The 25,153-nt window shown below is 42.0% G+C and overlaps 1 protein-coding gene and 1 pseudogene across 1 annotated transcript; both read right to left on the reverse strand.

Annotated features, from left to right (window-relative positions):
• Positions 1-2,430: 2,430 nt before the first annotated feature.
• On the reverse strand, positions 2,431-10,095 carry LOC110501066 (tRNA ligase complex-associated NAD(P)H dehydrogenase PYROXD1-like; annotated as a pseudogene).
• Positions 10,096-20,228: 10,133 nt separating this feature from the next.
• LOC110500931 (islet amyloid polypeptide-like) lies at positions 20,229-22,570 on the reverse strand. The gene is made up of 3 exons (XM_021578437.3): positions 22,382-22,570; positions 21,760-21,894; positions 20,229-20,791 (listed from the first exon to the last, which is right to left on the reverse strand). The coding sequence occupies exons 1-3, from the start codon at positions 22,450-22,452 to the stop codon at positions 20,617-20,619; spliced, it is 381 nt and encodes a 126-aa protein (XP_021434112.1). The 5' UTR covers positions 22,453-22,570; the 3' UTR covers positions 20,229-20,616.
• Positions 22,571-25,153: the final 2,583 nt, after the last annotated feature.

Raw genomic sequence — 25,153 nt, forward strand, 5'->3', positions numbered from 1 at the left:
ATATCTGTTCATCATGATCCATTACACCTCATGGCACCTCATGCTGCTTAATCCTAATAAATAAATATACTTGTCTTTCTTCAAACATGTACACAACATTGTGTAAAAAAAAAGTCTACAAATGTTTGATTACCCACAATCCTCTAAAAACAGCCACTTGGCAAGTTGTTGCAAGTGAATTAAACTCTTTGGTTATCCTCAAAATATACTTACATTTCATGCAACATTGAGTTGGATTTATTCTTAACTTGTTTGGTAAAATTACTTGCATTGATTTTTATTAAGTATATTTTGGTTCAATTCACCCCAGATTTATTTTGATTTTTTACAATGTACAGCAGATGAATCATAATAACCCTTGGCTTGTAAACAATGTTAACTTGTGGCTTGATATTGATACGCATATCTGTTCTTAGCCATGCACGATTCAGTCAAGAGCCCCGTTTATACCTGGTGCTAACACACGTCCTAATATTGTCCAAATTTTTAGACGATTAAAAGAACTGATTGTGATCAGATTTTCCGGACTGTTTCCCGAGGTAGTCGGGGACGAATTGATTGGTTGGATGAAAGCTCGATGGACAGGTCAAAGGGTGGAGTGTACAGGTGAGAGTAAAATAAAGACTAGCCACCTTTCGGGAGGTTGGGTTGCGACACACAAGGTTGCCAGTTCGAATGCCAATGCAGGTTTTGTTTTCCAACCTTACCAATTACAAATCTACCTGACTGAACAGCTTTGTATAGGTAAAAAATGTGTTGTGCCCTCCCAATTGCTTGCGCAGTAGACCAGGCACTGGGATAGGGACCCGAACGTCACGTTCTAAACTTGCCAATGCCCTTTCTCAACAAAGGTATATTTATAGCCCTGGTTACACCTTGCATTAACATGTGTTTTTCGTGATCAAACACATGGATCACACAGAAAAGCGGGTTGACTCATAACCCGCAATCTGCTGTTATGTCTGGGTTTAGGGTCATGAAATAGTGTGGATGATTGTGGGAGGGGGTTGCATGCAGTTTTAATAAAGAAAAAACAGTGCATAATAAAAAGTCATAAATTGATAATTATTGTGCAATTCATATCTATAGGCTACATTGCAATTTTTTAAAACATTTTTATTTCATTTTTATCTGGCATTAGTGCGTAGGCCCTAAAGCGTCGGCCTAACTGTATGCGCATCAAATGTTTTGGGGAAAAAGTTATCAATCCACTAAAAGGGAACTGTAAAGCGCATTCTCTATATTTGCAGTTTAGGTTCGGCTCTGGGCCTCAAGAGTTTCACTATCACATATAGTCGGGCGGTTGTGGATGGGTTATTAGCAATTGCTGATGGGTGCTGGTGAACAAACAGCTAACCCGCGCATCACTAGTCTACACATTTGCAGCGTCTAAACATTGTATTAAAATGTGTATCTTAAGCCTTGTTCACATTGGCAGTTTAAAGCGACTATATCTGATTTTAAACTGTTCTTTTTCTTTCAGTCTGAACAGCCAAAAAGCACATGGAATCTGATGTTTCAAACCAACTTCGTAAGTGATTTGAAATAATATACAAATCTGATTTATTTGCTCTCAAGTGGTTTTTGGACTTATTTGGCATATTGTGTTACTTGCTCACTACAGTGTTGACAGTTTGGCAAGAATATGTGGTAGCTAACGAGCTTGTTAATTGTTTACAAACAAATTAGTGAATGTGCTAGAAAGCTAAATGGCTACCTAGCTAGCTAGCGTCTGTTCTTCCACTATAATTTTGAACATTCAAAGCAACTGGGAAATGTCCATGGTAGGCATTGTTGTCAGTTTAGCTTGCTACAGTACATAACTTTGAGTGATAGGAAGCAAGAGCAAGACCACCAATCAGTCTGCACCACTGCGCACACACTCGTTGTTACTATGACAACTAGCATGTTAGCAAATGACTGCTGTATGACCACATTCGATTTGGTCACTTGTAACTTGCAGTTTGGACAGTCAGTGTTCCAAAATGTATTTGAAAAATAAAACTGATTTCAGGTTTAAGTGCTGCAGTGTGAACAAGACTTTCTATCTGCTGTGTCTGCATTGTTACCAGATGACCTGGTCCCTCCCTGTATGCAAAGGGTTTGAGAGCCATTGTTTCAAAATAATGTTTTATGTTAAAACAAATACTGACACATTGAGTCAATAGTGCCACCTGTCAATGATTTTAGAGGGACAATTTTAAATGGTTTGATAATCCAGATCTGTTTACACTATCCAGATACAATGTGTCCCTGACGACCTCCGGAGGTGGTCAAGAAGATCAGATCACAATCAGTTTTTTGAATCGCCTACACCGATCTAAAAATGTGGGCAAGATCAGGACGTTAGCACCAGATATAAACGGGGCTAAAGCCGACATTAGTATTGATTTACGAGGAAGTTCTTGGCCCCTCAGTCAAAGTAGTCCTCTATGTTGGGGTTGAGTCTTCTCTGTACGGTGTTAGGTCCATCTGGTTGAGGATGAAGTTCTCAAAGGTCTCCTCCAGGTCAGTCTCTCCAATAAAGATTGCTCCCAACATCCTCCCTCCGCTCAGCACCATCTTGACATACTCATGTCCCTTAATACAGCGCACTAACAACTCCTGGTTCAGACCCAGACCCTGGCCATTAAACTTCCCCAGCAGAACCCCAGCAGAACCACCTGGAGGAAAAACAGCACAGCAAGTGGACACACCTTTTTTAGCAAGTCAAGTGATGATGTATTACTACAGGAAATTCATCTAGTTGCAGATTTAACATGTATCAACATCTGACGCAGAAAGGCATAGCAACTTTGCCTTCACACACCTTGTAGTTTAAGAACTTTAATGTGAGAGAAGAGAGCCTCCCGAGTGGCGCAGTGGTCTAAGGCACTAAGGCTATCTGTGCCACTTGAGATTCTGAGTCCACGCTCTGTCGCAGCTGGCCGCGACCGGGAGACCCATGGGGCGGTGCACAATTGGCCTAGCGTCATCTGGGTTAGGGGAGGGTTTGGCCGGCAGGGATGTCCTTGTCCCATCGCGCACTAGCGACTCCTGTGGCGGGCCGGGTGCAAGTGCATGCTGACACGGTAGCCAGCTGTACGGTGTTTCCTCCGACACATTGGTGTGGCTGGCTTCTGGGTTAAGTGGGCATTGTGTTATGAAGCAGTGCGGCTTGGTTGGGTTGTGTTTTGGAGGACGCACAGCTCTCGACTTTCGCCTCTTCCGAGTCCGTACGGTTGTTGCAGCGATGAGACAAGACTAACTACCAATTGGATACTATGAAATTGGGGATTTAAAAAAAAGTGAGAAGAGTTCAAAGCAGAAGTCCAGCTCTATGGTTTCAGACAGGATATCAGCAGACATGCATCGCCCTGTGTACCAGCCCACCTGACGAGCCTGCATCTAGACACATCTATGGAGGAGAGATGTATACAGGATATCATGTCATATCACAACTGAATTGATGACAGGATCAAATCAAATTTCATTGGTCACATGCAGATATTAATGTGAGTGTAGCAAACTGCTTGTGCTTCTAGTAGTGACAGTGGAGTAATATCTAACAATTTCACAACAACTACCTAATACACACAAATGTGTAAAGGGATGGAATAAGAATATGTACATATAAATATATGGATGCCGAGCGGCATAGGCAAGATGCAATAGATGGTATAAAATACAGTATATACAGTGCCTTGCGAAAGTATTCGGCCCCTTGAACTTTGCGACCTTTTGCCACATTTCAGGCTTCAAACATAAAGATATAAAACTGTATTTTTTTGTGAAGAATCAACAACAAGTGGGACACAATCATGAAGTGGAACGACATTTATTGGATATTTCAAACTTTTTTAACAAATCAAAAACTGAAAAATTGGGCGTGCAAAATTATTCAGCCCCTTTACTTTCAGTGCAGCAAACTCTCTCCAGAAGTTCAGTGAGGATCTCTGAATGATCCAATGTTGACCTAAATGACTAATGATGATAAATACAATCCACCTGTGTGTAATCAAGTCTCCGTATAAATGCACCTGCACTGTGATAGTCTCAGAGGTCCGTTAAAAGCGCAGAGAGCATCATGAAGAACAAGGAACACACCAGGCAGGTCCGAGATACTGTTGTGAAGAAGTTTAAAGCCGGATTTGGATACAAAAAGATTTCCCAAGCTTTAAACATCCCAAGGAGCACTGTGCAAGCGATAATATTGAAATGGAAGGAGTATCAGACCACTGCAAATCTACCAAGACCTGGCCGTCCCTCTAAACTTTCAGCTCATACAAGGAGAAGACTGATCAGAGATGCAGCCAAGAGGCCCATGATCACTCTGGATGAACTGCAGAGATCTACAGCTGAGGTGGGAGACTCTATCCATAGGACAACAATCAGTCGTATATTGCACAAATCTGGCCTTTATGGAAGAGTGGCAAGAAGAAAGCCATTTCTTAAAGATATCCATAAAAAGTGTCGTTTAAAGTTTGCCACAAGCCACCTGGGAGACACACCAAACATGTGGAAGAAGGTGCTCTGGTCAGATGAAACCAAAATGGAACTTTTTGGCAACAATGCAAAACGTTATGTTTGGCGTAAAAGCAACACAGCTCATCACACTGAACACACCATCCCCACTGTCAAACATGGTGGTGGCAGCATCATGGTTTGGGCCTGCTTTTCTTCAGCAGGGACAGGGAAGATGGTTAAAATTGATGGGAAGATGGATGGAGCCAAATACAGGACCATTCTGGAAGAAAACCTGATGGCGTCTGCAAAAGACCTGAGACTGGGACGGAGATTTGTCTTCCAACAAGACAATGATCCAAAACATAAAGCAAAATCTACAATGGAATGGTTCAAAAATAAACATATCCAGGTGTTAGAATGGCCAAGTCAAAGTCCAGACCTGAATCCAATCGAGAATCTGTGAAAAGAACTGAAAACTGCTGTTCACAAATGCTCTCCATCCAACCTCACTGAGCTCGAGCTGTTTTGCAAGGAGGAATGGGAAAAAATTTCAGTCTCTCGATGTGCAAAACTGATAGAGACATACCCCAAGCGACTTACAGCTGTAATCGCAGCAAAAGGTGGCGCTACAAAGTATTAACTTAAGGGGGCTGAATAATTTTGCACGCCCAATTTTTCAGTTTTTGATTTGTTAAAAAAGTTTGAAATATCCAATAAATGTCGTTCCACTTCATGATTGATTCTTCACAAAAAAATACAGTTTTATATCTTTGTTTGAAGCCTGAAATGTGGCAAAAGGTCGCAAAGTTCTAGGGGGCCGAATACTTTCGCAAGGCACTGTACATATGAGATGAGTAATGTAAAATATGTAAACATTATTTAAAGTGACTAGTGATATGAGTCTGTATGTAGGCAGCAGCCTCTCTGAGTTCGTGAAGGCTGTTTATCAGTCTGATGGCCTTGAGATAGAAGCTGTCTTTGTCTCTCGGTTCCAGCTTTGATGCACCTGTACTGACCTCATCTCCTGGATGGTAAGCGGGGTGAACAGGCAGTGGCTCGGGTGGCTGTTTGTCCTTGATCTTTTTGGCCTTCCTGTGACATCGGGTGCTGTAGGTGTCCTGTAGGGCAGGTAGTTTGCCCCCGGTAATGCGTTGTGCAGACCTTACCACCCTCTGGAGAACATTGCGGTTGAGGGCGGTGCAGTTGCCGTACCAGGCGGTGATACAGCCCGACGGGATGCTCTCAATTGTGCATCTATAAAAGTCTGAGTGTTTTAGGTAACAAGCCAAATTTCTACAGCCTCCTGAGGTTGAAGAGGCGCTGTTGCGCCTTCTTCACCACACTGTGTGGGTGGACCATTTCAGTTTGCCCCTAATGTGTATATAGAGGAACTTAACTTTCCACCTTTTCCACTACTGTCCCGTCAACCTGGATAGGGGGGTGCTCCCTCTGCTGTTTCCTGAAGTCCAAGATCATCTCCTATGTTTTGTTGATTGAGTGAAAGGTTGTTTTCCTGACAACACACTCCAAGTGCCCTCACCTCCTCCCTGTAGACTGTCTCATCGTTGTTGGTAATCAAGCCCACTACTGTTGTGTCGTCTGCAAACTTGATGATTGAGTTGGAGGTGTGCATGGCCACGCAGTCATGGGTGAACAGGGAGTACAGGAGGGGGCTGAGCATCCACCCATGTGGGGCCCCAGTATTGAGGGTCAGTAAAGTGGAGATGTTGTTTCATACCTTCACCACCTGGGGTTGGCCCGTCAGAAAGTCCAGGACCCAATTGCACAGGGCAGGGTTGAGCCCCAGGGCCTCGAGCTAAATGATGAGCTTGGATGGTACCATGGTGTTGAATGCTGAGCTGTAGTCAATAAACAGCATTCTTACATAGCTATTCCTCTTGTCCAGATGGGATAGGGCAGTGTGTAGTGTGGTGGCGATTGCATCGTCTGTGGACCTGTTGGGGCGGTATGCAAACTGAAGTGGGTCTTGGGTGGCAGGTAAGGTGGAGGTGATATGATCCTTGACTAGTCTCTCAAAGCACTTCATGATGACAGAAGTGAGTGTTATGGGGCAATAGTCATTTAGTTCAGTTATCTTTGCCTTCTTGGGTACAGGAACAATGGTGGCCATCTTGAAGCATGTGGGGACAGCAGACTGGGATAGGGAGCGATTGAATATGTCCAGCCAGCTGGTCTGCGCATGCTCTGAGGACGCGGCTCGGGATGCTGTCTGGGCCAGCAGCCTTGCGAGGGTTATCACATTTAAATGTTTTACTCACGTCAACCACGGAGAAGGAGAGGGGGGCCCGCAGTTCTTGGTAGCGGGCCGCGTTGGTGGCACTGTATTATCCTCAAAAAAAGTGTTTAGTTTGTCTGTAAGCAAGACATCGGTGACCGTGACATGGACGTTTTTTTTTGTAGTCCGTAATTGCCTGTAGACCCTGCCACATACGTCTCATGTCTGAGCCACTGTATTGCGACTCCACTTTGTCCCTATACCGACATTTCGCGTGTTTGATTGCCTTGCGGAGGAAGTAAATATACTGTTTATATTTGGCCATATTCATTGTCATCTTTCCATGGTTGACTACTGTGGTTTGTGCTTTCTTTCAGTTTTGCGCAAATGCCGCCATCTATCCACGGTTTCTGGTTAGGGTAGGTTTTAATAGTCACAATGGGTACAACATCTCCAATGCACGTCCTTAAAAACTCACTCACCGAGTCAGCGTTTAGATCGATGTCATTCTCTGAGGCTTCCTGGAACATTTCCCGGTCCGTGTGATCAAAACAATCTTGAAGCGTGGATTCCAATTGGTCTGACCAGCGTTGAATGGTTCTAGTCACGGGGTACATCCTGTTTGAGTTTCTGCCTGTAGGACGTTAGGAGTCGTGGTCGGATTTGCCGAAGGGAGGGCGGGGGAGGGCCTTGTATGCTTTGCGGTAGTTAGAGAAGCAGTGGTCCCGTGTATTGCCGGTGCGCGTGCTACAGTTAATGTGCTGATCGATTTTAGGTAGCCTTGTTCTCAAATTAGCTTTGTTAAAATCCCCAGCTACAATAAATGGAGCCTCAGGATATATGGTTTCCAGGATAGTTCACCACAAAATCCAAAGGCCTCATACCCAAAGAAATAGTCAGACGCAGCAGAACGTCATTAGAAGAGATACAGTGTGGTTTGTGTACCTGCTGCCAGAGGTGGCTTGGCTCCCAGCCTGCTGTACATACGTCTCCAGCAGAGTAAATGTCTGGTTCTGTGATCATGTGATCGTCCACTCTCCGCCCAGAGTCCTCAGCCAATGCAAACTGAACAGAATATGTATAGACAAATATTGGTAAATATTGCTTCTGTGTAGAAGTGGCATGAGTTGTCATGAAGTAATGGATTATATGAAACATCTAGCATCTGTTTTACTTATGTTGTTTCCATGGAGAAAAGGTTTGGTGTTTGGCACAACTCCTGTGGCACTGATGATGAAGTCACAGCCAAACGTCTTCCGATTGGTCAGCTGAGCGTACACTGGCCAAGAGCCTATAATTGGGGAAAACAGCACAGTGGATGAAAAGCTAAAATAAAAGATCCCGGAAATGTTCCCTATGCACAAAAAGCTTATTTCTCTCAAATTTTTGGCACAAATTTGTTTACATCCCTGTAGTGAGAATTTCTCCTTTGCCAAGATAATCCATCCACCTGACAGGTGTGGCATATCAAAAAGCTGATTAAACAGCATGATCATTACCCAGGTGCACCTTGTGCTGGGGACAAAACACCACTCTAAAATGTGCCGTTTTGTCACACAACACAATGCCACAGATGTCTTAAGTTTTGACTGCAAAAATGTCTACCAGAACTGTTACCAGAGAATTGAATTTGTAAGTATATATATGGCGTTGTGTGGTCGAGCGGTTTGCTAATGTCAACGTTGTGAACAGAGTGCCCCAAACTATGGACAGCGAACACAATTGCATTTTATCGATTGCAATTTGAATGTATAGATACCGTGACGGGATCCTTGTCAAGCCATTCATCTGCCGCCATCACCTCATGTTTCAGCATGATAATGCATGGCCCCATGTCGCAAGGATCTGTACACAATTCCTGGAAGCTGAAAATGTCCCAGTTCTTCCAATGCCTGCATACTCATCAGACCTGTCACCCATTGAGCATGTTTGGGATTCTCTTGATCGTCTTGTACGACAGCGTGTTCCAGTTCCCGCCAATATCCAACAACTTCGCACAGCCATTGAAGAGGAGTGGGACATAACATTCCACAGGCCACAATCAATAGCCTGATCAACTCTATGCGAAGGACGTGGTTCTGATCCACACCCCTACCTTTTTTTAAAGGTATCTGTGACCAAAAGATGCATATCTGTAATCATATGTGAAATCAACAGACTAGGGCCTAATGATTTTATTTCAATTTACTGATTTTTCTTATATCACCTGTAACTCAGTAAAATATTTGAAATTGTTGCATTCATATTGTTATTCAGTATAATTGACTATCTGATTCATGGAAATTAACACATTTTCAGCACATCATATTCAGTCACTTATTTCCATCTCTTTCACACTGGTATGTTCCACTGTCATAGGTTCCACTCACCAGTGTCTGCTGTCTGTGAGGCAAGTGGTGACAGCAGGAAGTCCTGGTGAGTGTAGATCGGTTTCACCTCAGACTGGTACTCCACTGACACCCTGTGAGACACCTGGCCACAGCAAGAGTTAAAACAACTTCGGTTACTATGAATTACTACTCCAGGCTGACCTTTCTTTCCTCGTTCCAGACAAATTCCCACCTCTGGATGGATACATTTCAACCAATCTGTTATCTTTTTATAACAGATTTATAAACCATCTATAAACAAACTAATAGAATTGCTTTACTAAAACCAAATAATATTATAGTTGTATTCTATAATTGTGAACACAAAGAGGCACATTTACCTCCTCTGCTCCTCTCAGACTGATGTCTTCATGCCAGTATGGTCCCAGGGCACTGCCTGGCTCTTCCAACCCTCTACTCTGGCCTTGTCTGTTGCCACTTACAGCAAGGCCCTGTGTAGCCACAGGCCCCTCTATGGTGTAGTGAGCACTCTTACACGTAGCAGCTCTCTCTGGTTTGTCTGTGTCCAGGGGGGGATGAGGAACTGGTCGGCTCCCGCGTCAAAGAAGGTGTTTCCTATGGCCTTGTCTTTCACTGCCCAGATCACCTCACAACCTCCCACCTCATACCCGAACACAAAATATACAGTACATTTAACTATAATATATACACATTTGAGATTTTAGAACAAGACCAATTCAGACAAAATAATGGCAGAATGTCGATATACTCACATTAGGCAATCCCTCCGTTTCCAATGACTACAATTCGCTTGGCTTTGGATAACCGCTTCTAAAACTCCTGCCAGTACAAAATACATCATGAGTACTAGATTAACTGAAGTGAATGGATGCTAAACAAGAACATCTGTACTAGGAAGCCATTGTCAAGTACCTGGGCACAGTTTGTGCCTCGTATCCCCAGCACATAGGGGTTATCCTGGGTAAGGAGTTTGGGTCTGCCCCCACTACAGATACACAGCTTCTCATAGTGGATCTCCAGACCATTCACTGTGTGCAGAGTTTGAGAGAAGGAACATCCCATTATGCTTCAATTTTAATAGCACATACTGTACATTATTGTATGCATGCTCTGTATGACAACAGGTGACATAGTAATTAATGAAAAGACATCCACAAGGTGGTAGTGTTGGATAGGGATTTATGCTTGGGACATAATGGTACACTATATATATACATACAGTGGGGCAAAAAAGTATTTAGTCAGCCACCAATATTGTGCAAGTTCTCCCACTTAAACAAATGAGAGAGGCCTGTAATTTTCATCATAGGTACACTTCAACTGTGACAGACAAAATGAGAAGAAAAAAAATCCAGAAAATCACATTGTAGGATTTTTTATGAATTTATTTGCAAATTATTGTGGAAAATAAGTATTTGGTCACCTACAAACAAGGAAGATTTCTGGCTCTCACATACCTGTAACTTCTTCTTTAAGAGGCTCCTCTGTCCTCCACTCGTTACCTGTATTGTTATCAGTATAAAAGACACCTGTCCACACTCCACTATGGCCAAGACCAAAGAGCTGTCAAAGGACACCAGAAACAAAATTGTAGACCTGCACCAGGCTGGGAAGACTGAATCTGCAATAGGTAAGCAGCTTGGTTTGACAAAATCAACTGTGGGAGCAATTATTAGGAAATGGAAAACATACAAGACCACTGATAATCTCCCTCGATCTGGGGCTTCACGCCAGATCTCACCCCGTGGGGTCAAAATGATCACAAGAACGGTGAGCAAAAATCCCAGAAACACACGGGGGGACCTAGTGAATGACCTGCAGAAAGCTGGGACCAAGGTAACAAAGCCTACCATCAGAAAGTGCATTGAAGTTGAAACGTGGCTGGGTGTATCAGCATGACAATGATCCCAAACACACCGCCCGGACAACGAAGGAGTGGCTTCGTAAGAAGCATTTCAAGGTCCCGGAGTGGCCTAGCCAGTCTCCAGATCTCAACCCCATAGAAAATCTTTGGAGGGAGTTGAAAGTCCGTGTTGCCCAGCAACAGCCCCAAAACATCACTGCTCTAGAGGAGATCTGCTTGGAGGAATGGGCCAAAATACCAGCAACAGTGTGTGAAAACCTTGTGAAGACTTACAGAAAACGTTTGACCTCTGTCATTGCCAACAAAGGGTATATAACAAAGTATTGAGAAACTTTTGTTATTGACCAAATACTTATTTTCCACAATAATTTGCAAATACATTCATAAAAAAATCCTACAATGTGATTTTCTGGATTTTTTTCTTCTCATTTTGTCTGTCATAGTTGAAGTGTACCTATGATGAAAATTACAGGCCTCTCATCTTTTTAAGTGGGAGAACTTGCACAATTGGTGGCTGACCTAAATACTTTTTTGCCCCACTGTAAGTATGTGGACATCCCTTCAAATTATTGGATTTGGCTATTTCAGCCACACCCATTGCTGACAGGTTTTTTTAAATCGAGCAAACAGCCATGTAATCTCCATAGACAAACATTGGCAGTAGAATGGCTTTACTGAAGAGCTCAGTGACTTTCAATGTGGCAATGTCGTAGAATGCCACCTTTCCAACAAGTCAGTTAGTGCCCCGGTCAACTGTAAGTGCCGGAATTGTGAAGTGGAAATGTCTAGGAGCAACAAAGGCTCAGCCACGAAGTGGTAGGCCACACAAGCTCAGAGAACGCGACCATGGAGTGCTGAAGCACGTAAAAATCATCTGTTCCAACACTGCACCAAACTGCCTCTGGAAGTAACATCAGCAGAAAAACTGTTCGTCGGGACCTTCAGGAAATGGTTTTCATGGCCGAGCAACCGCACACAAGCCTAAAATTACAATGTGCAATGTCAACCGCCGGCTGGAGTGGTGTAAAGTTCGCCGCCATTGGACTCTGGAGCAGTGGAAACGCGCTCTCTGGAGTGATGAATCACGCTTCACCATCTGGCAGTCCGACGGACAAATATGGGTTTGGCGGATGCCAGGAGAAACGCTACCTGCCCAAATGCATAGTGCCAACTGTAAAGTTTGGTGGAGGAGCAATAATGGTCTGTTGCTGTGTTTCATGGTTCGGCCTAGGCCCCTTAGTTCCAGTGAAGGTAAATCTTAACGCTACAACATACAATGACATTCTAGACGATTCTTCGCTTCCAACTTTGTGGCAACAGTTTCGGGAGGTCCTTTCCTGTTTCAGCATGACAATGTGGTCCAAGAGGCTATGTTGAAAGGGCGTTCAATCGGAGGGACTGAAATTGAAACCGTCAGGGTGGTGGTAATGTTGGTTTGTGTGCTTGACAGATTGCCCCGACACTCTCCCTATATTGATGGAGGGAAACTAGGGCATTCCTTATCACTGTTTCTACAATGTTTTCTTTTCCAAAGTCGTTTTTCTCATTCTGAAGGTTTTATTTCTGTCTGGATGCCTCCACTCTCTATTTGTTAACCGGTGTGGCATGCTGGTGGCATCACTGTTTGGCTAAAGGAGAGAGAGCGCCATTGATTGTCCCAATAAAAAGGCCACAGCAATTTTGTGTTTTGAAAAAAATAAACATATAGTCTGAATATCATGAAAAATATTCCGTAGTAAAACATGCATGCTTTTGCTAGTAGAGAGGGTTTTTTTCAATTTGCAAAGGAGAAAATACATATTCTGTCCATTACGATCCGGGAATATACAGGTTTCTCTCTGCATAATGAAATGTACTTTTGACCCAGCCGCTTGCCATAAGTTTGGTCACCAACAAGGAAGTATATTGCGTTGAAAATTCAGAGCAACAAACTAGTGAATTTAATGCATTTAAACACTGTATAGGTTATTTTACATAAAACAATTTGGATGCATACAGCGCAGTCCAGTAGAAACTGGTACACTGAAATGGACTATTATGGGTTAAGGACATTGCGTGAGAACTTTTGTCAAATGCAGGAATGCATGCTAGTTTGATGGGTGAAACAGTGATTGGTGAAAATACACTCCCCTCCCTGGCCAGGTATCTAAAACGTTGGAGGAGTTTGATGTAGAGGAGAGGCCCTCCAGTGTTCTTGAGAAAAAGTGCCCTAACCTGAGAGTCATCCAGTCTGCAGTGAAGGCCCTTCATGCACAACAACATTGTAAACACACACAGGCTGAAATGCATTAGATTAGGCTAATACTGTACATGGTATATTTATAATAATGTATACAGTTATATTATAGTTGTCTATATTAATATAACCTTTCAATTAATGTACACTACATGACCAAAAATATGTGGACACCTGGTCGTCGAACATCTTATTCCAAAATCATGGGCATAAATATGGAGTTGGTCCCCCTTTGCTGCTATAACAGCCTCCACTCTTCTGGGAAGGCTTTCCACTAGATGTTGGAACATTGCTGAAGGGACTTGCTTCCATTCAGCCACAAGAGCATTAGTGAGTTGAGGTCAGGGCTCTGTGCAGGCCAGTTAAGTTCTTCCAGACCGGACCATTTCTGTATGGACCTCGCTTTGTAGGGGGCTATGTGAAAACCCAGGTGTTAAATGCCATTGAGAAAATGTAACGTTTAAAAGGCATAATTGACATACATTTTATTTTGTGAATGCAGCCATGAACATATTTTAGTCATGTAGCAGACACTCTTATCCAGAGCATCTTACAGTTGTGAGTGCATACATTTTCATACTTTTTTCCCAATACTGGTTCCCCGTGGGAATCAAAATCCACTACCCTGGCATTGCAAGCACCATGCTCTACCAACTGATCCACAGTGGACCTGTATTACCAAAATAATGCAAACTAAATGCTGAAAGTAGTAGCCTAGTTATTCATGCATGCAAACAAAAATATAGAATTTTGGCTTAGAATACTGGCAAAAATGCAAATGAATGAATGCGAACAGAACGAAACAGTGGTCCCAAATATGCCTAGTAAGCAAAATATCAGATCAATAAAGGCATGGTGCAATCTATATTTAGGCTAGTTACATTAACAGTATATAAACGTAGTAGACAACGGGTGAATGGATATCCAAATAACCAAAACATAGCCTACCACAGTGAGATGCAGCTATGCACAACTGTCTTGCCAAAAAAATATGCCTATAGGCCCGCTTCAAACATGGAAAATCATACTGCTCATGAGTACAGCAACACGTTGTGATATGGCACAATATAGTGAGCTCCAAAAGTACTGGGACAGTGACACATTGTTTGTTTATGAACCGTTTAGAAATTACAGCACTTTTTTGTAGGCTACTGTACATAGTCCCCCAATTTTATAGGACAAAAAGTATTAGGACAAATTCACTTATACAGTGCATTCGGAAAGTATTCAGACCCCTTCACTTTTTCCACATTTTGTCACGTTACAGCCTTATTCTAAAAATGATTCAATAGTTTTTTTCCTCACCAATCTACACACATTACCCCACAATGACAAAGCAAAATCAGGTTTTTGTGAATGTTTGCTAATTATTATAAATAAAACTGAAATAACATTTACATAATTATTCAGACCCTTTACTCAGTACTTTGCTGATGCACCTTTGGCAATGACTACAGCCTCGAGTCTTCTTGGGTATGACACTACACGCTTGGCACACATGTATTTGGGGAGTTTCTCCCATTCTTCTCTGCAGATCCTCTCCAGCTCTGTCAGGTTGGATGGGGAGCGTCGCTGTTCAAGTCCAGCCTCTGGCTGGGCCACTCGAGGACATTAAGACACTTATCCCGAAGCCACTCCTGCATTGCCTTGGCTGTGTGCTTAGGATTGTTGTCCTGTTGTTGTTGATGAAGAGGCAAACCCCTCTACCCTCGATTTCCGCGACTCCACTGTCCTGTCTGCACAGTGAATGGAAAATCCATCAAATTGAACAGCCATGGAGGGTATCTTATCCGAAAGACATGTTTCAGAAAATCAGAGAATGTGGCAGTGTCGAGAGTCCTGTTGATAGCAAATCTGCAATCGGAGATCATCCATCTTATTTTCAAGTGACTGGTCAGTAGAATGGAGGGAAGAGGTGGCCGGTTGTCCCTTTGCCTTAATCTCACCGGGATCCCCCCCTCTCTTGCCTTTGTAAATCTGCTTTTCCTCTTGGACTGCTCAAAAATTTGGTCGGAATTATAGAAAGAGCAGATGAGTCGAAGTTGAAGCTGGAATAGCTGGAAACTATGAAATAACACACATATAATCATGTAATAACCAAAAAAGTGTTAAACAAATCAAAATAGATTTTATATTTGATATACTTCAGAGTAGCCACCCTTTGCCTTGATGACAACTTTCAACACTCTTGGCATTCTCTCAACCAGCTTCATGAGGTAGTCACCTGGAATGAATTTCAATTAACAAGTGTGCCTTGTTAAAGGTTAATTTGTGAAATTTCTTTCCTTCTTAATGCGTTTTGAGCTGATCAGTTGTGCTGTGACCAGGTAGGGGTGGTATACAGAAGATTATGGCAGGAACAGCTCAAATAAGCAAAGAGAAACGACAGTCCATTACTTTAAGACATGAAGGTCAGTCAATCTGGAAAATTTCAAGAACTTTGAAAGTTCCTTCAAGTACATGAAATGTTTTTCTTGGCCCTGGAAACAATTACAGAGTTCAGACAGAAAGAAAGATCTCACCAGATTTCATCACCAATCAGACGTCATACTCTTATGAGTGTGCCCATGTGTCAATTAGTGATACTAATCAGAGTTAAACAGACTTACGTTTCTACATCCAGACAGAGTAGAATCGACTTAATGTGCCGAGCATGTTAATTACCCTATGACAAGGGACCATAACCTCTGACCCCCCTGATATGGAATTGTGTAGACATTCACGTCAATGTGAGAGATATAAAACAGTGTGTGAGATATAATAGCCAGCCAGATATCCATGACTGCTGTTACATGTTTGATTAAGGGCTAATGTCAGAGTCTGGGGTGTTGTTTAAATGCTAGGATTATTAAAAGAGAAGTGATCTGACATTAGATGGGAAAACACATTTCCATTAGCTGCCTGGTATAATTATGCTGTGGGAGTATAACACAGGTGAAGGGTGAAGTGCTACTGATGTGACATTATAATGAACGGGCCTCTCCTCTCTGCTCCATCCAAACTATTTTTAGAACACAGTTATGTAGCATTAGTAAAGATATGATCAATAAACTTGGAATATATAGTTCCTGTTCTGTTTGTAAATGCTCTGGTAGGTTATAATAGCTCTATCCAGCGAATAGCTCTATCCAGCATCTATAAATAGCTCTATTCAGCATATCTGACTGCTTCCCCCAGAATATCCAGAAAAGCGAAGGTTCCAAATGCTGAGCCTAAAACATTGTATAGAAGATCATAAACAAGGTTTTCCTATGTTGAATGTAAATAAGATTTGGTAACCTGATGTGCCTAATGAGGAGCATCCCGGCACTGCATTTGATGCATTTATGGAATTGTTACTTTCAGTTATCAATAAGCATGCACCTATTAGGAAACTGTCTGTTAAAACTGTTAAGGCCCCCTGGATTGATAAGGAATTGAAAAACTGTATGGTTGAGAGAAATCAAGCAAAGGGAGTGGCGAATACGTCTGGCTGCACATCTGATTGGAAGACATATTGTCAATTGAGAAATTACGGGACTAAACTGAACATTTTATTATAAAATTAAGATAAATTATATAAAATATGACAGAAAAAAGCTTCGGAGTACTTTAAATGAAATTATGGGCAGAAAGACTAATTCAACTTCATCTTTCATTGCATCTGAGGGCTCATTCATCATAAAACCTTTTGATATTGCCACATTTATTTAGAACTATTTCATTGGCAAAGTTGGCAAATTTAGGCATGAAATGTCAACAACAAACTGTGACCATCATTTTCATGCATAAAATACCTAATAATGAAAGAAAAGCATTGTAATTTAGACTTTTATAAAGTTAGTGTGGGAGAGGTGGAAAAGTAATTGCTGTCAATCAATAATGAGAAACCACCTGGTAATGACAACCTAGATGGAAAGCTACTGAGGAAGATAGCGGACTGTATTGCCACATCTTTATTCTGAGCCTGGAGAAAAGTTTGTCCACAGACCTTTAGGGAAGCTACAGTCATTCCGGTACCCAAAAATGTGTAAAGCTCCCTTTGCTGGCTTTAACAGCCGACCAATCAACTTGCTGCCAGTTCTTAGCAAACTCATTGAAAAGATTGTGTTTGACCAGATACAATGCTATCTCTGTGAACAATTTAACAACTGACTTTCAGCATGCTTATAGGGAAGGACACTCAACATGTACTGCACTGACACAAATGACTGATGATTGGCTGAAAGATATCGCTAATAAGATACTGACTGTCATTTGTTCTTCTTTTTTTTACATGATCTGCCATATCATGGATAGAGAGCTATCTACCTAATAGAACACAGCGGGTTTTCTTTCATGGATGCTTCTCTAACGTAAAACATGTAAAATGTGGTATTCCACAAGGGAGCTGTCTTGGCCCTTTACTGTTCTCAATTTTTACAAATAATCTACCATTAACGTTAAACATAACCTGTGTGTCTATGTACGCAGATGATTCTATACTATACACGTCAGCACCCACAGCTAGTAAAAACCCTAAACAAATAGTTGCAGTCAGTTTTATAATGGGTGGTTAGGAATCAATTTGGCATGAACATACAGTATTTAAAACCTAAAGCATTGCATTTAGCACAAATCACTTTCTAGGTACTGGACCTCAGCTAAATCTGGTTATGAATAATGTGGCTGTAGAGCAAGTTGAAGAGACTAAACTTCTTGGTGTTACCTTAGATTGTAAACTGTTATGGTCAAAACATATTGATTATATTGTTGTAAAGATGGGGAGAGGTTTGTCTGTGCTGAATAGATGCTCTGCTTTTTTAACATCATATGCAACCAAACAAGTCCTGTAAGCTCTGATTTTATCGTATCTTGACTATTGCCCAGTTGTATGGGCAGGAATGGCAAAAAAGGACCTAGAAAAGCTTCAGCTGGCCCAGAACAGAGCAGCACATCTGGCCCTCAAATGTACATGGAGGGCTAATGTCAATAACATGCATGTCAGTCTCTTCTGGTTCAGAGTGGAGGAGAGAATGACTGCATCACTCATTGTTGGTCTTTATAAGAAGCATTGATGTGCTGAAAGTACTGTCTGTTCAGCGAGTTTACACACAGCTCAAAAACCAATACATACCCCACAACACACGTAGTCATTGGCCTCTTCACAGTCCCCAAGTCCGGAACAGAGGCTGGGAGATGCACAGTACTGTATAGAGCAATGACTATATGTATCAGGTTTGAAGGTAAGACCCAGGTGCAGACAGTGTTAAAGTAACAAAAGTTTACTAAATCGAACACGGGCAGGCAAAGGTACAGGACGGCAGACAGGCTCAGGGTCACGTCATGCAGAGGTCGGTAATACAGAGTTGTAGGGCAAAGGTACAGAACGGCAGGCAGGCTCAGGGCAGGCAGAAAGGTCAAAACAGGGAAAACTATAAAAACAGGAACTATAGACAAGACAGGAGCAATGAGAAAAATGCTGGTAAGTTAGATGAACAAACAAACTGGCAACAGATAAACAGAGAACAAAGGTATAAATACACGGGACAATGGGGAAGATGGGCAACACCTGGAGTGGGGAAGAGACATTCACAAAGACAGGTGAAACAGATGTGACAATTCCGTGTGACAGGGAATTCTCTTTTTCACCTCAGGCAACTCAGGCAAGCAATAAAATCAGTTAAAAAAAAACAACAGATCAAACAACACCCCAAGAAACACACACACACACACACACACACACATTATTCTTAGTACTATTTATTTTTCTTCTTTTTTTAAGGAGTCGTATTGTTCTTTAGTCAAAGTCTTAGTTTAAATTTGTGTTGCTATTCCTGTCCATCATTGTTCTGTATTTTGTCATGTTCTATGTTTTGTGTGGACCACAGGACGAACCCCTGCTGTTTCTTCAACAGCTAATGGTGATCTGAATATACATCAATATCTGTATTCTTTTGATTGAGGGCCTTGATGTTTTCATTATATTGTGAACCCTTATAAAACATGTCTATGTGATGCAATGCTTATAAGGTCTGCAGTGCACTTCAGAAACAGAGCTTGCTGTTTCAATAATACAACACATCCAGTGTAATAGTTCTCAGTCCATGGCAATTCTCAACTGGAATTGCCTGTATATTAAATGACCAAAGATGGCCTAAAAAGAAAAGGTTGCACTTGTCATCTCTGTACTTATGGTTATATTTGACAAACAAATGCTCAACCTGTGGTGCCTGAAGGTGCTATAGCCACACTGAATTGGTTATTTCACTCATGCATACTCTATCCCTCCCTGCTGTGATATTGATGTGTTTTATTCATTTCTGGACCTCATACCTATTTACAACATTTCTATGAGCTGTTCGGAAGGGCCTATTACTTTTCTTCTGGAATGCTGTTAAAAGACATGTCCAACTTGTTGTCGGCAGCAAGTAATGATCTCTAAATGGAAGTTAGAGAGAGAGAGAGAAAGAGAGAGAAGTTCAAAATGTAATCTGTGGTATTGTCACAGGTAGACAACTCTCATCAGAAATCAGTATTGCAGTGCATCAACAACATCTCCGTCGATGTGAATGACCCCTGTCTAATTGACTACTCTTGATGTACATTATCCTAGAGGTAGGCTATATGCTTGTTATTCATGTGAATAGCTTGACGCACCTCTGACCCCTATCCCACAGTGTCAGCCATGTTTTGGGGGCTTAATGGCTGGTCTGTGTATGGCATCATCAGCTAAATTAACTTCTGTGCTATTTTTTTTTTTAAATATCCTCTCACGTCTGGGTTAAAAAGCAGTGGAATACAGGTGTAATTTTCTGCTCGCACTGGGAATGGTATTAATCAAACACAGGTTATTTAATGTAGTACGTCACACCTTTCCCCTCCAATACCTGAAAGTACATGTGTCTGTTGAGTAACTCATGTATTATACTGTATGCCTGCGTGTATGCCTCATTGAGTCTACATGTTGCCTTTCATTCATGAGCACGCCGTTTAATTATCATTTATAAAGCATTTACGAGTATTCATAAGCATACTGGTTTGTTCATCATAAGTTAATGCTTTATTTAAGTTATCAAAGAGCTCAACATTGTATCTGCATGACTGAAACTATTAATGACGTGCGGGGAAACCAGCGACTTTTAAAAATCGTTCAACTTTATTACAAAAACAAATAACCTACACAACAGTCAAACAGAAGGACAAAACTTGTATTTTATATGCCTTACGCACCTGTTTACTTTTTACTTGTTTTTAATTCACATGCCGGGGTGGGGTTAGTGTTGAGTTGAACCAGCTGGGCTCACAGAACAGAGACTAGTATCTCATCAGCCTCTAGTCTGATTTGTGTAACAAATACTTCTTTATTATTATTCTATACCAAAAGGCACTGTTTTTTTCTGAAGTTCATAAAAGAAACAAAAACTCAAGTTAATGATACATAACCATCCTTGTTGTTTACATGGTGGTGTGGTCATTTCAGCTGAGCATATCCTACATCAGTGGGCTTTGAACCCATGCATGACTAGAGAGGCATATAGCTGGGAGGCTGCAGTAGATCCCGTTTCCCGTAGGTGCTGGAGCCTACGTTGGTGGGGGCGTACACCGTGCCGATGGTGTTGCTGGAGCGGGTCAGGAAGTCGGCCAGTCGCTGGGTTACACAGGTAGCCGTGTTGCACTTCCTTTTCTCCATGTGGTGGCTGATGGGATATCGGAGGACAGCAATCAATTAATCCAATATGTCGAACAAATTATGCATTTCAGGAAATTATAGCAAATGTATTGGCCTACCAGACATATTGTATAGGAAGTGGATAAAAATAGCCACCATATGATACTAATATGATAATATCACTACTGCAGCTACTAGCAACAATATAGTAACAGCAATACACTATTATTATTATTAAGATCACTATTATTTAATTTAAGTTATTATATTATTATCATCACCACCCCCCCCCCACACACACACACACACACACATTTCAGCTTAGTTCAATTCCACATGAATCTTCACTATGAAAAATAATTCTTTAGTAACTGGTTCCCCAGCCTTTTGTTTTGTTTACTGAACTTTCAGTCAAAGTGTTACCTTGAGTGTGCCCAAACTGAGCTCTAACTTGAGAAAACTCTCAAACACAGTGCTTTTAACATTCAATGTTTCTACCTACATATTTCACACATGTTGACATACATGATGGCATTGTGCATGTTCATTTATAGATGGCGGCATAGCAGGAAGATAGGAATTCGTGAACCAAGAGGTTGTTAGTTCAAATCCCAGGTGAGGACATGTTGAATAATAATTACTGTATAAAATGAACATGCACAATGTAAACATGTTTATGTCAATGTGTGTCAAATATATAGGTTGAAAACATTGCATGTTAAAAGCACTATTTGAATGTGTGGGTGTCCCTAACCTAGATTTTTCTTAAATCAGAGTTAATTTTGGGCCAACTAAAAATGTTCAGTTCAGATAATATTGTTTTTATATTTTGACTGACAAGTTGAGTAAAAGGTCTGTGGATCCATTTACTAAATAATAATTAGTTTAATCAACTCGATTATTTTGCATTGTTTTGTCTGCAAAATTATCAACATTTGCACTCAACCAACAAATCAATAAATGAGGTGCAACTTATATAATAAGGTGCAACCTTACCTGTTGACAGGTGTGAGCCCTCTCTGGAGCCGCACGCCAATGAGGCCAAGGTAGTGGTTGGAGACGATCCCGGGCACGAGCCAGCCTTCTCTGTCCGGGAGCGCGCTTTCTTGCTCCTTAGATGAGGTGAAGTACCTGAATCAGGATGAGGAAAGAGCCAAACCGTCACTCCGACCGGTGACTGATGCCCACTTCAAAACATAATCTCAATTCTCGAGGGCGCAATGGAGTGGCCACTAGTCCCCCTCCAGTGCGAACTTGATCAGTTTTACGCGATTCACATATTCCTGTCTCTGCCTTGGCAGGACAAAACCCGACCTCTCGGATGTCACGATTGCAATGGATATTCATCTCAATGATCTCATCAATGTCATTAGCCGGTTGTAGAGTTAGACTACCCACGTCGTTAATTGATTTCTTACGGTTCAAGATGGATGTGCCAAATTACGTACAACTTAAAACCGGTGCTATGTCAGTTGAGTGATTAATTCACCTGCAAAATTAAACCCACTTCCTAGTGTCAATTGAACTTTGGGCGACACTGCACGACACTTGTAACTGTACATCACAGAAGTGACACTCAGAAATAACGGAAATAACTGAGGCAGCTTTGCGCTCTCACCTGTTGCTAGGGAGGGTGGCGACACATGGCAGCAGCACGAGAAGGAACACGGGCAGCTTCAGGTAATACATCGTGCACGCGGGATCCCTGCACGAAAACAAAAGATGGTAAGTCAATAATCACACACACTGTTGAATTACACAAGTGGAGGGATGCACATGCCTGTGAATAATGTAACCCACACCCATCAAGTATTCAGTTTATGCTACTAGAACACTTTAGAATAGAATGACAGCAGAAACGGTCAAAGTTCTGTAGAACAGCTAACCATGCAAACCAAAGACCACAAAACAGACAAGACACTCAACAGCCTACCCTCAAGCACACAGGGAAAAGAGAGACAAATACTTGGGATAGTATAGTGTATCGTGTCCTGGTCTCCATCTCTCTCAGATCAATATGCATTCTAATGGTCTGGTTAACTCACCCTCAGTAGTTAAACCCAATCGCCAGTGGATCCAAAGACAGACGCTGCTACTGTCAGTGGTTTCTTAGACTGTCACACACACACACACTCACACAGATATAGGCTTCCCCGTCAACCACTTGTGACATCACCCCTCCAAATATAGTCCTGCGTTTCCATTAGCAGGGATGAGGTTCACTTAAAGAAACTCGAATCCACAGCAAGAGTCACCTACTCCACACACGCACACACACACACACGACATCATTTTCGTCATTCTCATCATCAGCGTCATCGAACTGTGGTTGGACTGGTCTGCTGTAAACTCACACTGGGGGAGACAACACAGCCGGGGCGGAAACCACACATACATTTTACATCAAAATATTGCATTAAGTTCTTAGGGCAGAAAGTTTATTTTTCTCCAATAATGGAGGTAATCGCTTGGCAAAATGATGGGATAACAACTACAATATTGCGGATAAAGGGTTCAGGGGCTAGGTTTCACCCCTAGTTCATTTTCAAATGTAGTTACTGGTGAGTGTAGGAATTAGTATGTACTATGTATGTACATCCCACTACCTAGTCTGCAGTACCTATAGTCCACACGCTCCACAACCCACTCTGGTGGGAGGGGAATGATTTAAGCGGTGAAAGGAACCACAGTAACTATACTAAACAAAAATATAAACGCAACATTTGAAGTGTTGGTCCCATGTTTCATGAGCTGAAATGAAAGATCCCAGAAATTGTTCATGGACACAAACCGCTTATTTCTCAAAAATGTTGTGCACAAATGTGTTTACATCCCAGTTAGCGTTTCTCCATTGGCAAGATAATCCATCCACCTGACAGGTGTGACATATCAAGAAGCTAATTAAACAGCATTATCATTACACAGGTGCACCTTGTGCCGGGGACAATAAAAGGCCACCCTAAAATGTGCAGTTTAGTAACACAACACAATGCCACAGATGCCTCAAGTCTTGAGGTAGCGCACAATTGGCATAATGACTGTAGGAATGTCCACCAGAGCTGTTGCCAGAGAATTTAATGTTAATTTCTCTACCATAAACGTCCTCCAACGTCTTTTTAAAGAATTTGGCAGTATGTCCAACCAGCCTCACAACCGCAGACCACATGTAACCACGCCAGCCTAGGACCTCCACATCCGGCTTCTTCACCGGTGGGATCGTCTGAGATCAGCCATCCGGACAGCTGATGAAACTGAGGAGTACTTTTGTCTGTAATTAAAGCTTTTTTGTGGGTAAAAACTAATTCTGATTGGCTGGGCCTGGCTCCCCAGTGGGTGTGCCTATGCCCTCCCAGGTCCACACAGGGCTGCGCCCCTTCCCAGTCATGTGAAGTCCATAGATTAGGGCCTATTGAATTCATTTAAATTTACTGATTTCCTTATATGAACTGTAACTCAGTATATAACCCTAGAAATTGTTGCATGTTGCATTTATAATTTTTTTTAGTATAGTTGAAGTTAAACTCCAGGGAAGTTGCTAGCATGGCTATCTCTGAGGTTGTTTTGTGCTCACACACACCCTGATTACCCAGAATCCTCCCCTCAGAGACTCTGCCTACACCACCACATACAGGCTCGTAGGGTGGTCTGTAGACAGAGACAGACAGAGACATGGTCCTAGTCAAGTGCAGAGTTTTACCAACAGGCCTAAGTTAGGGAAGACGTCACTGACGCCGACCTGTGGTTTAGATAGGCCTGTTGGATGCAAGATTCTCTCCCTGTCTCTTCAGTGATCCTCTAACACATACACACTCACCCCATTTATGGAAGCGTTTGACCCAAAACTGTTCTACCATGATGTCCTTATGTTCATCTAATTCTAAAATTCTGTGAGATAATATGATTTCTCTCTCAGACAATCTTACATTACATGTGTTTTATTATAAGACAATACGTATGGCTCGATGGTACACTATCCTTCTCTCAGCACATATCCAAGCTGCAGGCTAAGGTTAATATAAACTTGGTTTCCCCTATCGTAATCGCTCCTTTTTTTAACCCAGCTGCCAAACTAACCCTGATTTAGATGGCCATCCTTCCCATGCTAGATTACGGAGACGTCATTCATAGATCGGCAGGTAGGGTGCTCTCGAGCGGCTAGATGTTCTTGACTATTCGGCCATCAAATTTGCCACCAATGCTCCTTATTGGACACATCACTGCACTCCATGATCCTCTGCAAACGGGTCATCTCTGCATACTCAACGCAAGACCCACTGGTTGATGCTTATTTATAAATCCCTCTTTGGCCTCACCCCCCCCCCTATACATAATACATAATACAACCCTCATCCACATACAACAGCCGTTCTGCCAGTCACATTCTGTTAAA

Source organism: Oncorhynchus mykiss, chromosome 21 (assembly GCF_057628025.1).
Source record: "Oncorhynchus mykiss isolate SJ-2025 chromosome 21, ASM5762802v1, whole genome shotgun sequence".
In the NCBI taxonomy this organism is placed as follows: domain Eukaryota; kingdom Metazoa; phylum Chordata; class Actinopteri; order Salmoniformes; family Salmonidae; genus Oncorhynchus; species Oncorhynchus mykiss.